Source organism: Lynx rufus, unplaced genomic scaffold (assembly GCF_022079265.1).
Source record: "Lynx rufus isolate CCGP_SWC_20201006 ecotype Redwood Valley unplaced genomic scaffold, mLynRuf1.p SCAF_2, whole genome shotgun sequence".
Taxonomy (NCBI): Eukaryota; Metazoa; Chordata; class Mammalia; order Carnivora; family Felidae; genus Lynx; species Lynx rufus.
Genome location: NW_025814834.1, coordinates 188,211,729 through 188,226,716, shown reverse-complemented (window position 1 = coordinate 188,226,716; position 14,988 = coordinate 188,211,729). Strand labels below are relative to the sequence as shown.

Here is a 14,988-nt window from a genome sequence, read left to right as displayed (position 1 = left end):
GGAACCCCAAACCCAAGAAAAGTGATGGAAAAAACCCACCACAGCACATCAGAAGAACTTCCCCCTCATGGCCACAGGGACTTGGCATCTGACAGAAAAAGCAGCTTCCCCTTGAAAGCCACAGGAAAAGTGAGGTCTCCTATGGCAGAGTGGGGCTTCAAGTCTGCGTGGAGGTCGAGGGATGTAAGCCAGAGCGCATTATGAGAAAGATTTTAAAAGGAGATTGGTGGGGCACCTGGGTGGCTCAGTCAGTTGAGTGGCCAACTTCGGCTCAGGTCACGATCTCGCGGTCCGTGAGTTCGAGCCCCGAGTCAGGCTCTGTGCTGACAGCTCGGAGCCTGGAACCTGTTTTGGATTCTGTGTCTCCCTCTCTCTGACCCTCCCCCGTTCATGCTCTGTCTCTCTCTGTCTCAAAAATAAATAAACGTTAAAAAGAAAAATTAAAAAAAAAATAAAAGGAGATTGGTCAGGGAAGAAAAAACCCACGGCAGAATGAGGATGGGAAGGAAAAAGTCCGAAGCCCATTTTAACAGTGGTCCATTTAATATCGTCCATGGCTATACCTGTTTTCCGCGGAGACTGAGCTAGCTGTATGTTTTCCAAAGACTTCCTACTGTTCCCGAGAGCCTGCATTTGTTCAGGACGGCATGTCCGTTCTTCTGGTAAATTCTCCTAACCACATGTGTAATGTGGGAGTAGTAATTTTTTTTACAATCCTTGCTTCCTGTCACTGTGATTAGAGCGGGTGTGAGGAACAGATGTACACAAGGCCACTCCTGGCCCTTCCCTGGGAGTTTTGCCATTTTGTGCAGAGAGACCGAGTCTCAGTCCCTTTCAGAGGCAAAGCTGAAGGTGTGTATCTGAAAGTTGCTAGCAGCATGTTTTCTAACTTAGGAAGGAAGCTGGTCAGGGGAGAGCAATGACTCAGGGAGCCGCAGTGGTGGTCTAGTCACTTTCTGTGGTCCCTGAAACCTTCTGTACCTTGACCCTTTCCACACTGGTTGCGTGAACCATTACATTGCCCTTTTGCCTAGATTAGTACAACCAGTGTATTGAACGTGCAAGACACATCAGGAGATAATCAAAGCCGGTTTTATTTTGTCTCCCTGTGCCCTCTTAAAATGTTTTCAGTGTGGGAAGTCCAGAGAATTTTTTGATATCGAGGAGGTACTAAAAATCCCATGGTCACATTGAGTCACCAATTCCAAAATTAGAGTATCTGGCCTTATGTAAGAGCCATAGCTTTCAATTCATTCAAAGCTACAGTGACTTCCCCTCCCTGCATTTAGGGCTTAGTACCAGCAGGTGCCTGACCCTGGGAAGGGGATGTGCCCTGCCTGTCATTTTCCCACTCCTCCTCGGATGCTGGTTGTGGTTTCTGACCTCTCTGGAATCGGTGGGGAAGGGAAAGAGACAATGTGAATAGAAAAGACATAAGATAGTGTCAGCGCTGTCTGAGCTGTTGAGTGTTTAAAACTAATGCCTGTGGGTGCTCTGGGAGGCATTTTGGAGACCCCTGCAACTAGGGACCTCTGCTGTACAGCTCCCCTGATGGAGGTCATGTAATTGCCCAAACCTTGTCACTCACTCCTGTGGCTCCTAGGACTCCCAGTGTCTGTCCCCACTGCTGTCTGCTGAGGCCCCTGGCAACCCTCTAGACCCGTGTTTTGGAAAGGACCTAAAACAAACCCACTCTCACTCATTTATGCATCCTTTTTTACAACAAATTCCAGGAGTGCAGACCAGTTCCTGCATCCAGCCTATCTTGTGGCCTTTACACTTGTCAGGTAGAAGTCAAGCATCTAGAAGTCTACTGTGTTCCCCATTTTTTAAGGGTCAAAGTTAAGCTTCCCTCACCAGGCATGAGGGAGAGACAAGTACTCATTCTGCCCCTTAAGTGAGGAGTCCATAGCACTGCTCAGTCCAGGCAAGTTGTTCAAATTCTCTTTCCTTAACTTCTCATTGCCGGTTACTTTTATATTTGATGTAGGGAGGGCCTTTCAGATCATTTTGATTTGATATTTCCTTTGAAATTTTTCAGTTTTCAGATATTTCCTTTGAAATTTTACATCTCAGTCTAGAACCTCACGTTAGTGTCTGAAATTTATCATCCCAGAGGCTTGACTGAAATATTCTTTTTAGCATCCTGTTAGACTAATTTGATTTGGATTTATGACCATTGTGACCAAGTAATCCTGGTAGTAACAGTTGACAAATATTTATTGAGCATCTACTGTGTGCAGCCACAAAAGAGAAATGCTTCCAGTCCTCACAGGCTGCCAGTCTAGGACAGAGTTTACAGATTGTTAGCCCACTGGCTGAATCCTGCCCGTGGACGTATTTTGGTTAATCATCATAATCTTTAAATTTTTCTTCTTTTTTTTAAGTTATTTTTTTTATTTTTTATTTTTACAGAGAGAGAGAAAGAACACAAGATGGGGAGGGGTAGAGGGGGAGGGAGAGAGAATCTCAAGCAGGCTTCATGCCCAGTGCAGAGCCCGATGCAGGGCTCGATCTCATGACTGTGAGATCATGACCTGAGGCAAAATCAAGAGTCTGACGCTTAACCAACAGCCACCCAGGTGCTCCCCAAAGTTTTGTGGAATCTACTGCCAATAGTTACACATTGATAATTTTTACCTTAAAAGATCCAGATTCTGAGGTGCCTGGGTGGCTCAGGTGGTTAAGCATCTGACTCTTGAGCTCAGCTCAGGTCTTGATCTCAGGGTCTTGAGAGTTCAAGCTCCACTTGGGCTCCACACTGGGCATGGAACCTACTTAAAAAAAAAGAAAGAAAAGATCCAGATTCTTGGCTTTATAAAGTTTATTTATTTTGAGAGACATAGAGACAGCATGAGTTGGGAAGGGGCAGAGAGAGAGTGAGACAGAGAATCTCAAGCACTGAGTGCAGAGCCTGATATGGGGCTTGAACCCACACAACTGAGATCGTGACCTGAGCCAAAACCAAGAGTTGCACGCTTAACTGACTGAGCCACCCAAGTGCCCCAGATCCTTGGCTTAAAAAAAAAATCAGAAGATGTGGCAGTGCTGGGCCTGCATTACTGCCTGACATTGTCTGCTGTTGCTGGTGGAAACTCCCCGTTGGACAGGGCATGGAGTCTCCAGATGGGCTCCATTCCCTCGTGGCTCTGTGACCCAAAGGCAATGCCAGTTGCCATTTATCATTATTGGGCTCACGCAGTTACCTTTCCTTAAATTAACAGAATGAAGTGAAATATTTCTGGGACTCCTGTCTCTTAGCAAAAGAGAGAAAACAACAGTCCCAGAGAGCTATGAAGGGGATTTCTTTAGATATGCAGTGTTCTCATATGTTTAATATGCAATTAGTGTATGTGTCCGTAAAACAAAACTTAAGATGCCATTGGAAAATAACCCGCAGAGATAATCATGGCTACTATACAAAAATACGTGGTGAAAAAATACATTTCAACGGGATTTTTTTTTTAATTTTTTTATTTTTATTTTTTTAATTTTTTTTATAAAATTTTTTTTCAACGTTTTTATTTATTTTTTGGGACAGAGAGAGACAGAGCATGAACGGGGGAGGGGCAGAGAGAGAGGGAGACACAGAATCGGAAACAGGCTCCAGGCTCTGAGCCATCAGCCCAGAGCCCGACGCGGGGCTCGAACTCACGGACCGCGAGATCGTGACCTGGCTGAAGTCGGACGCTCAACCGACTGCGCCACCCAGGCGCCCCTCAACGGGATTTGTTTTTAATGCAACTGAAATCAGTAGTATGAGTTACTCTGGAAAGGTATCACATTCCCTCCTTCCTTCATTTGTGATAGGTTCTTGTCTGGCCCCCAACATCTGAGTTTGCAACAAGGGGAGGGCATTCTCTGGAGTCTCTGGAAGGAAACAGCCAAAATGTGGATTCATTGTATATCCAGTGAAGTCTTAGCTTGGGTCTGAGGAGCAGTAGCAGAATAGTTGCCCCAAGGTTATGACCACATGGGGGGAAAGCAACAGGTGTTGGCAAGTTAATGAGATTTTCTTTTTTACGGAATGATAACTAGGATTATTGAAAGAGTATTAACCTTTGAAACTAACTCTTTTTGCAAATTTTGTTTTCACTTTATTTTAAAAATTGACACTTTTTTTTTTTACTTCTATGAGTTCCTGATATATTAAGCAAAGTCTCCCATCCATTTATCTCAGAGCAAAAGCAGAATTATTTTGAGGAAAGGCTTTGACTTTCCTCCTGGGAGGCAAGCCTTCTGTTGAGCTGTATGTTCTATTCGGTATCTTCAATTTTAAGAAGAATTATTCTCTCACTGCAGTTCTGCTGTTTAAGAAAGAGTACAGATTTGGGCCTTAGTTGGCCTTGCTGAATGGCTCCTGTGAGGTACTTGTCAATATGGGTACCTTTTTTCTCTTGGCCATCATTGCTTATTGAAGACTGAGTTCCTCGAAAACCTTGCTGCATGACCTTTGCCATTTAGGTGTTTGGCCTTGGTATTCTGTTTTATCCTCAGGTTAAGCCAGGCCAACTGAGAACTGCATTCATAGACTGCTTTATTTTGACATAGTCAACACCATGCACACACAAACACACACACACATGCTTTGCAAACATTGACCAAAGCTATAAGAAATAACCTCATGATACTTCCCTCAAGTCTTAGTAGCAGGAATAGCTGTGTTTCTCCTGGTTTATTTGATGAACACTATAAATCATTTCATCAGTGCTTCGCATTTAGCTTTAGCTGTGAGAAATCTTGGGGGTAAATCTATAATCTTCCTCCAGCCAGCACATAGGACCTTAGATCATCCAGTTTTGGTGTTCTTATCCTGGCAGTACTATTTTTCTTATGCTTATTTCCCCTGTGGTTCCAGATACCAGATAGCTTCCCTGTTTTATTCTTTTTTTATTTAGAGAGAGAGAGAGAGAGAGAGAGAGAGCAGGGGAGGGAATCTTAAGCAGGCTCCATGCTCAGCATGGAGTCTGATGCGGGGCTCAGTCTCACGGCCCTAAGATCATGACCTGAGCTGAAATCAAGAGGCAGGCACTTAACTGACTGAGCCACCGAGGTGCCTCCCCCCAGATATCTTCTTTTTAAAAGATCTTGTACTTCATTACAATTTTGTAAAACTGCTTCAACCTCGTTTTAGGGTGAGGCAAGATATAAAGAACCTAAAATATTCATGATTTATCGTTTGTTGTAAACACCTTACAACTTATTTTTAGATTTCACTCTAAATTTCCTACCCTTTGTGTAATCAGACCTGTCAGTTCCTTGTGCCTGTCATGAAGACGATGGGGTCATTGCCCTGGATTTGAGGACCCCTTGGCTGCCACATCTTCACTCCATAGTTAACACGGCTGCTCCAGCAAAAATTATGACTAGAGCTTAGAGGAATCAGAAATTGCTTCTAACCCTGTTACTTCTTTGGGGGTCCAGTTTTGCAGTTTAACTAAGTTTCAGTCAAGCACCACGTTTAAACAGGAAGGCAGTTATATACCAGCACAGGAACTGGTTGGCCTAGAGGGTCTGGGAAACACCTGGCATTGAACCTCGTCCTTCATAAAACAGGTGTTCAGCAAGAGTTCGAGACTTAAATTTAGTTACGGCTTATGTATTTGGGTCTGTTCCTTGAGCAGTTGTCTGTCCCCATGATCTGTGTCTGGGGAATGTAACCTGCTAGTGTCAACAGTGGCTTGACTTTAGTGACATTTTCTGCTTTTCTGTTCTTTTTCAGAGTATGATCGGTTGGGTTTCCTCCTGAAGCTGGACTCTAAACTGTGAGTAGAACAAGAAAGCACCTTGACTCTGTGGTAGAGTCGTCTGTGAGAACTGGGGTCCGTCTTCGAAGGGTCACCTCCTCAGCCCTGCTTTTGTTGGGGGACTCCCTGGGACCTCTGCTCCCCGCCCCCGCCATCAGCAGAATCTTGGAGCATGTTATAGCCTGCAGGGGCCCAGAGAGGATGGGATCGTGAGTGCAAACATGAAGCCTTAGGTTTGGCTGGCACAGGGAGCTCCTTACAGAAGGAGCCGCTGCCAGGTTTGAGGGACAAGGAGGCCCCGGGAAGGCTTCTGCTACAGAGCGGAGGATGGTTGAATTGTAGCAGGAGGCAGTGGCCTGTCAGAGATGCTCTGCGGCCTGGTGTGCAAAAGACTGCTGTGATCAGGCTTCCTCTGCCGCGTTAGCTCCTGTCTCTGCCACTGGCAAACCCTCCGTTCCCCTCTGCCTTTGCATGTGCTTCTTCTCTGTGCCTGCAATTCCCTTTCCTTGCTGGTCTCCTGGGAAAACTCAAAGACTACCTCTTCCCTGCACAAAATTCACAATCTCTCCCCCTCTGCTTCCTGTGAATTTTCTCCTTCTGCCACCGATGATCTCATTGTAGTATAATGAACTGTGTCATAATTATCAATTTATTAAGAGCACAGGCTTAGAGCCAGGCCTGCCTTGGTTCAAATCCCAGATTGCCATTTATTCTCTTTCTGATTTGGGGCAAGCTACTTAGCCACTCTGAGCCTCAGTCCATCTGTAAGAGGAGGACACCAATATAACTACCTCTTAGGGTTATTGTGAGAACTTACCTGAAGTGATTACTTCATAAGGGCTTTCAAGTACAGAGAGTCTAATCCTTTCAGAATCCTGCTCTGTTCTGGCCTTCTTGTCCTTTCTAGCACCCAGCCAGTGCTGGTTTATGTTTGTGAGGTGCTCAGTAACCATGGCTGCACGGATGGATGCATGGATGATAGGTGGATGACCGTGTACTTCTCCAGTTAGACTGGGATGCCTTGAGATTGGACTGTATCCATTCTGTGTGTTCACACCCTGCATGGCACCTCTCACATGGTTGATATGCAGTAAATGGTTGAAAAACTGCCTGTGGCTCCATTCTGTTGTCAGTCACTTTTGTAGTCCCGTGTCCCCTGCCAGCACCAGACTGACATGAAAGATGGGCATTGTGTCTCCTTTCCTCTCTTGCATGAAGCCTTGCCCACAGCCGCTTGTGATGGTGATGGCTGTGCCTACATACAAGACATTGAATCTGGGGCTATTTGGCTTTCCCACTGAATTATCTAGCATCTAAACCCTTTCCCTGGCTTCTGGCATTTTGGCTTTCATGCCTCATACTGTGAATTCAGGCATTGTAATTCTTCCAGCTTTTATACATCACGGAGGCAGCCACGAGGGAAGGATGGTCTGCTCTTTATACCAGGCTAGTAGAGAGATGTCAGCTATATGTTAACATCTGGGGAATGGGGCTCAATTATGCTAGAAAGCCACAGCCTTCACTCTTCGAAAATTCTTAATTTAGTGCTCTGGGCAAAAAAAAAAAAAAAAAAAAAAAAAGAAATCAAGTATCAGCTAAGCAAGTGAAATGGCACCAGAATGGAAGAGATGTAGTAATTTACCAAGTCAAATCACATCGATGAACAAAAGGCATGTTACTTAGGACATGTTAACTACGGTGTTTAAACTGTCTCCAGCAGCGTAAGAAGGGGAATTAGGAGGACACTCCTGCCCTGTTGTCTCAACAGTTGGGTGGTACACAGCAGGCTGATGTGCAGCTTTCTGGTGTGTACCAGGCCAGATCCATGAGCCATTTGAGGCAACTTGGTCTTTAGCCTGGGGAATAACTCACAAGGTATAAGCTGGAACTTTCCTGCCTCTGATTGCAAAGACTTTTCCAATCCAGTGCTATCTTTAGAAGAAAGCACAGATGTGTGGAAACGGTTTTTACCTGCTTCCAAGGAGAAGTTTCCAAGTGAACGATTCTGGGTTTTGGAGTTGATCCCTCAGCAGTATCCAGATCTCCTCTTATGAAGTCACCTTCTGCTGTGTTGTGTTCTTTTTTTTTTTTTTTTTTTTTTAAATTTTTGAGAGAGTGAGCGCAAGCAGGGGAGGGGCAGAGAGAGAGACGGGGACAGAGCTTCCGAAGCAGGCTCTGCACTGACAAGCTGACAGTATGAGAACTCACCGACCAGGAGATCATGACCTGAGCTGAAGTCAGACACCCAACCGACTGAGCCACCCAGGTGCCCCTGCTGTGTTGTGTTCTAATTCTAATGCACAGGAAAGGACCTGAACTTGAATCAGAAGAACTAGATTTGAATTCTGCCCCTGCTGCTTAGAATTATGTGACCTTAGGGGCGCCTGGGTGGCTTGGTCAGTTGGGCGTCTGACTTCGGCTCAGGTCATGATCTCACAGTTCGTGGGTTCAAGCCCCGCGTCAGGCTCTGTGCTGACAGCTCAGAGCCTGGAGCCTGCTTCACATTCTGTGTCTCCCTTTCTCTCTGCCCCTCCCCTGCTCGTGATCTGTCTCTCTCTCAAAAATAAATAAACAATAATTAAAAAAAAGAATTATGCGACCTTAGATAATTTGTTTTAGCTCTCTGAATACCAGTTTTTTCTTATCAAAAATGTAGATAATAAGATCCACTTCCCAAGGTTTTTAAGGAAGACTAGAAGAAAGGGTTCTATAAAGTATAAATAGATTTATAAATGTGAGCATTTCTTTTTATTTATCGTGATTAGATTCATTTAGATTTTTAAAATTTAATTAATTTTAAAAATGTTTATTTATTTTGAGAGGGAAAGAGGAACAGAGAGAGAGGGAGAGAGAAAATCCCAAGTAGCCTCTGCACTGTCTGTGCAGAGCCTGATGTGGGGCTCGAGCTCACGAACCATGAAATCATGACCTGAGCCAAAACCAAGAGTTGGATGCTTAACCGACTGAGCCACTCAGGCACCCCAAAAATTATTTATTTAATTTTTAAATCAAACGTGTGTGTGTGTGTGTGTGTGTGTGTGTGTGTTTACAGAATTGGTTTTTTAAATTGAAGTATAGTTGACATACAGTGTTATATTAGTTTCAGGTGTACAACCTAGGGATTTGAAGAGTCCATATGTTACACCTTGCTAACCACAAGTGTAGCTACTGTCTGTCACTATACTTCTGTAGTATAAGAACTCATATGTTTTGGAAAATTTTCACCCATCATCTCTTTAAATATTGCCTCTGCCCACCCTCTCTCCACTCCTCTTCTGAAACTCTGATTAAATTGTTAGACCTTCTCGTTCTAGCTTCCAGGTCTGCTGACATCTCTTCCATATTTTCCATCTTTTGACCCTTTCCACATCAAACTGGAACCCCAAAGGACTTAGCATAGGTGGAGCTAGAAGTTCAACTCAGGTTTCCAGAACTCTTAGTGGATCAGAGCAATAAATTCATTTTAAAAAAGCCACACTTGCTATTTGCAGCCAGGGTTCTCGTCGCTCAGGTGATCTGTGGAACCTCAAGCCGTGAACTTTAATTATATGAGAGTTTAATGTATCCCAGACTGGCAGTGCCGCCAAAGTCCTGGCAGAGGCAAACGCAAACCCGCTCTGGAGGAAGACGTGAAATCCCTGCAAATAACCTTTAAAAGAAACAAACAGCTCAGAGTAAAAATAACTGAAGTGCGCAAGGGAACAAGGCTCCATTAGTGAGAACCATGAAAAACAACAGACAACAGAGGGGGACCCACAAAGACTTGTGAAATTGGACTTACCAGACACAGTTGGTAAGGCAATTAGATATACTATATTTAAGGAAATAAAGACAAGATTGAGCTGTATACATGGACTAGGGGACTAGAAAAAGCAAAATATTAGGTTGGAAAAACAAAACTTCTAGAATTAAAAAACACGTTTACTAAAATCAAAAACTCAATAGTATTTAATGGCAGATTAGAGACAACTAAAGACAGCATTAGCAAACTGGAAGATAAGTCAGAAGAAATGAACTATTATGGGTTGGGCAATGTTTTCTGTAAGGGCCAGATGATCGATATGTTAGGTTTTTTGGCTTTATTGTTTCTGTTGCAACTACTCAACTCTGCTGCTGTAACATGAAAACAGCCATGGATGTCACGTAGACAAATGAATAGGTCTGTATTCCAAAGAAATTTTATTTATGGATACTGAAATTTTGTTATAATTTTTATGTGTCATGAAATATTCTTCTGATTTTTATTCTCAACCATTAAAAATAACTCTTAACTCACAGGCCATATGAAAAACAAGATAGTGGGTCAGATTTGGCCCACGAATCATATTTGCTTGAATCGAGAGTTCTGCACAGATATAGCTGCATAAAAATTATGTCCCCACCTCAGGTGTTTTTCCATTCTTAAATTCCTAATATAGAGAAATATTCTTTAAATGTCTCTGTATCCAGTGATTCTCTACAAATCTGAAAATAGATGCTTTGGATTTTTGTTTATCTTCACTGTATTTCTTGATACCTTTGTGGAAAAAATAGTTTTCCATTTCCTTTGAGAATTCCCTACTGCTCGTATGTATCTGACAAGATCATGTGTCAGCACTATGAAAATTACTCAAAATACTTCAATGCAGTGATCTGTCTGAAACTTTGTCTTTTAACTGCAAGCTGTGTTGTTGAGGAGGGCAGTGTTTATTGGCAGTTAGAAACATAGGCTATGGTGTCAGACATGGAGTTTTAAAGCCCAGTTCCACGTCTTACTTGCTATAATCTTGAGAGAGTTATAAAATGGGGATAATAATAATCACCCAAGGATGAGATTCAGCCTATCCTGTACCCTTATCTGTGTCTGCTAAACTAGGAAAAATATAGCCCCAAAATGAGACTTGAACTTCAGCTTGCCTTCTGCTCCATGCCCCAAATTTCATTTTTCACTCATTCATTTAGCAACTATTTCTTAAGTACCAACTCTGTGCTTTGTAACTGGGATAAAATTGAAAATACTTTTATTTATTAAAAAAAAATTTTTTAATGTTTATTCATTTTTGAAGTGGGGGCAGAGGGAGAGGGAGACACAGAATTTGAAGCAGGTTTCAGGCTCTGAGCTGTCAGCACAGAGCCCGACGAGGGGCTCACTTTCATGACCAGCAAGATCATGACCTGAGCCAAAGTCGGACGCTTAACTGACTGAGCCATCTAGGCACCCCTGAAAATTCTTTTTTTTTTAAGTTTATTTATTTATTTTGAGGGAGAGAGAGAATCCCAAGCAGGCTCTGCACTGTCAGCATGGAGCCCCATGTGGAGCTTGAACTCACAAACTCTGAGATCCTAACCTGAGCTGAAACCAAGAGCCAATGCTCAAATGACTGAGCCACCCAGGCACCCTAAAACTGAAAACTCTAAGCCAAATGAACACCCTTATAAGTTTGATGGGAAAGACTATCCTGTGAGCTAAAGACTTAGTGAATGGGAAGGGAGTAAATGAGAACAGTGAGGGAGGGTAAGGGATAGTATTTCTGGATAGCACGAACAAGGAACAGGTTCTTGTTTCTGATTTTATCTAATAAGAATGACATACTGGTAGCCGGAAAGATGGAGCACAAAGAGGAGACAAGGGATCCTCAGGTGCATGGAGAACACAGGAAAGAGCAGCCTCCCTCACCCAGGGCTGTAGAGGAAATGGCGTTTTAAGGGGGAGACCCAGGTTTCTGTGAAAGCAGCAGATGGAAGGGACGTTCACTGGAGAAGCTGAGGATATAAAGGAACAAGGCTTCAGAGAACACAGTGGAAAGTTAGAATATGGGGCAGCGGGGGAGATGTGGGCCACGAAGAAGCAGAGAGCAGTGACTTGAGCATGAGGAAACTGAGAAGGCATCATTGGGGGACTGAACAAGAATAACCAGGATGTGAGGCTGGTGAGCTGGGTTTTGCTGGCCTCAAGATTGCCCAAGAACTAATCTCATATTCCCCTGGGGGTGGACACTCAGGCTGTGTATTCAGCTACAGTTTGATTGGATGGGGTGGGGGTGGGGTGTCCAGTCTGGTCCCTGGGGAGGCTCTGGGTTCTCTGCAAGTCTGTTGTTTAAAGTTGAGGGTCCTGGGGAAAGGCTCAGGGCTACAGGCTGCTGCCCCAACATTGAGGTAAGCACCTCCTCATTTATTTAACAAACTTCTCCAGCAAGTGCGATGTGGCAAGCAGCATTCTCTGTTCTGAGGATAGCCCAGTGAACAGGATGGTCATTAGGGGCACCTGGGTGGCTCAGTCAGTTAAGCTGTGACTTTGACTCAGATCACGATCTCGCAGTTCATGAGTTCGAGCCCCATGTCAGACTCTGTGCTGACACCTCAGAGCTTGGAGCCTGCTTCGGATTCTGTGTCTCCCTCTCTCTGCCCCTCCCCCAATTATGTTCTGTCTCTCTTTCTCAAAAACATTTTTTAAAAAGGTCATTAAACAAAAAGTGTAATAAATAAGTAAAGTTTTCAATATCTTGGAAGGTAGTATGTGGCACGGAAGACAGTCGCGCAGGACAAGGAAATGCTCATGAAGAGATTACAGGTTTAAATGGAGTGGTCAGGGCAGGCCTCGTTGAAAGGTGACATCCGAGCAGATGAGGGGAAGAGAGGGGGTTAGGCCTGCCAGTATCTGCAGGCAGAACATTCAGCACAGAACCTGAAGGAAATCTCAGTTATGAGGAATGTGACACCAGGAGCCAGGAATGGAGAGAAGAGCCACCTGGAGCCTTGATGGAGCCAGACCGTGGTGTCCAGGTGTGTGTTTCCTGAGCTGATGTCAGCCTTCAGGGAGCTGGTTTAGTCAAAGGGAGGCTTCATCCACGTCAGCTGCATGTGGGTAGGTGCTCTGTGCTCTGGGAGAGCTCCTGTCTACTGCCATGATGTGGTGTTTTATCGTTACCATGTGGGCAAAAACATGGGGACTTTGGTGCTCTGTCTACTTTCATAATGAATTCTCTGTAAAGACACAAAGAGCTGAAAGCCAAAACCAACAATTTTTAACCCCCAAAGGCTTGTGGAAACCAAGCCAACTGTGAAAGGCCTATAAACCCAGAGCAGTCTGTAATAATACCCCAAGGCCAGTTAACTCTTTCCAGAATGGCCTGCCAAGTCCCTGTGGCTGCATGGGGAAAGTGTTTATTGAACACTTACTATGTGCCTCATGCTTTTCTTAGAAGATCTCACCAGTCCCGTGACTTTAGATGCTGTATCATCTGAAGCTGGTATCTCCCAAATGCATAGTGCAAGCCTAGTCCTCTTTCCCCATACTTCTGACTCACTTATCCAGTTGTCTTCTTTACTTGGATGTTGTGGGCATCTCACACTTAACATGTCCAGAACCAAACCCCTGATTCACAACCCCTGCCTCCCCCCAGAATCTTCCTGACCCTGGTAAATGGTGACTTCATCCTTCCAGTTGCTCAGGTCAAAAACCTAGCATCATGTCTCTGACATTAATCATCAGCAGAGCCTATTGGCTTTACCTTAAATACCTCCAGAGCCAACTGTTCCTCACTATCTCTGCCACCATCTCTCTGTCCAGACAACCATCGTTTCCTCCATTATTTCACTCCTGGCTGCTTTCATACTTGCTTCCCAGTGGTCCAGTTCCACACTGAAGCCAAAGTGATCCTGTTCAAATGTAAGATAGACCTGGTTGCTCCTGTGATCAGAACTCTCCAGTGACTTCTCTTAGCTAAGAGCCAGTTTGGTTTTACCGTGCTCAACCAAGGCCCCTACGTGGTCTAGACTCCTGTTTTCTTAATGACTTTCCTTGTTTATTATACTATACTGGGCACTTTGCTGTGCCTCAAATCCTCCAGGCCCATTCCTGCCTAAGACTCTTGGCATTTGCTCATTTCTTTGTTTGGGGTGCTCTTCCCCAGACATCTGCCCCACTTTTTCAGAGGTTGGCTCAAATATCCCCTTCCTCAGTGAAGCCTTCCCTGTCCGTCCCATTTAAAGTTGTAGCCACAACCTCCATTGGCATTCATTCCCTGTTCCCTCTACTGTGTCATTTTTCTCTGGGGTATTTTTTACTGTTGGATATTTATGTTTCACTTACTTGTTGATTGTCTCCTTCCAGTAGAGGGAGGGCAGGTGGAAGGTGCTTGTCTGTTTTTTTTCACAACTATTTCTTAGCACATAAAACAGTGCCTAGCACTTAGTGATTGCTCAATAAACATTTGTTGGATGGATGGATGGATGGATGGATGGATGGATGGATGGATTAATTGGTGGACAATTCTATGAAATAGGTGGCATTTAATTTATTTTAGTTTTTAAAGTTTATTTATTTACTTAGAGAGAGAACATGAGCAGGGGAGGGGCAGAAAGAGAGGGAGAGAGAGAAAATCCCAAGCAGGCTCTACACGGTTAGCATGGAGCCCGATGTGGGGTTTGAACCCACGAATTGCAAGATCATGACCTGGGCCGAAACCAAGAGTCAGACTGAGCCACCCAGGTGTCCCTTATTTTATTGTTTTTTAATGTTTTTTAAATTTATTTTTGAGAGAGAGAGAGAGAACATGCATGCGAGTGGGGGAGGGGCAGAGAGAGAGGGAGAGAGAGAGAATCCCAAGCAGACTCTGTGCTGTCAGCACAGACCCTGACACTTGATGCCACAAACCACGAGATCATGACCTAAGCTGAAATCAAGAGTTGGGCGCTTAACCAACTGAGCCACTCAGGCGCCCCGAAGTAGGTGGTATTTAAATGCATTTTAACAAATGAGAAAGTAAGTATAGAAATAATTTACCTGTGTTCAGAGAACTGTATGTGGTCAAGCTAGCATTCTACTCCTTCTCCACCTGGCTCCAAATTTTCTACCCATCCCACTATTCCACAGTGCTTTCTCTTTTTCCCCAAATTCACTCTGTCAATTTGATCTTAAGTAAGCATTATAAGGGCAGGAGGTATGAATGTCTTCTCACAGTTGTATTCCCAGTGCCTTGTATAGTGTTTGTGGCTCACAGTAAATATTCGATAAATGTTAAATTAATTAAGGACAGAGGAAGAGGATGTAAGACAGAATAGTGCCATCTTTAATAACAAAACCCAGGCCCAAGTCTCCATATTGGAAGATTTGGGGGGAACGTAACTGTCACGTGGCCCCTGCCTTTAACCCCGAGTGTCACCATCTCCTGGAGGGTCTCTCACTTCAGGAACTGCCACTACCATTACGTTGATTCCAGAGAGCATAGGTTCTCTTTAATGCTGTCAAAAAGAAAACAAC

The 14,988-nt window shown here is 44.1% G+C and overlaps 1 protein-coding gene across 1 annotated transcript in view; it reads left to right on the top strand.

The window, feature by feature from the left end:
• ST3GAL3 (ST3 beta-galactoside alpha-2,3-sialyltransferase 3) overlaps positions 1 to 14,988 on the top strand; it is a 200,096-nt gene that overhangs the window by 96,197 nt on the left and 88,911 nt on the right. Inside the window, exon 4 of the mRNA XM_047084561.1 lies at positions 5,723 to 5,765. Coding sequence (XP_046940517.1) covers positions 5,723 to 5,765 — 43 coding nt within the window. The remainder of the gene's footprint in view (positions 1 to 5,722; positions 5,766 to 14,988) is intronic.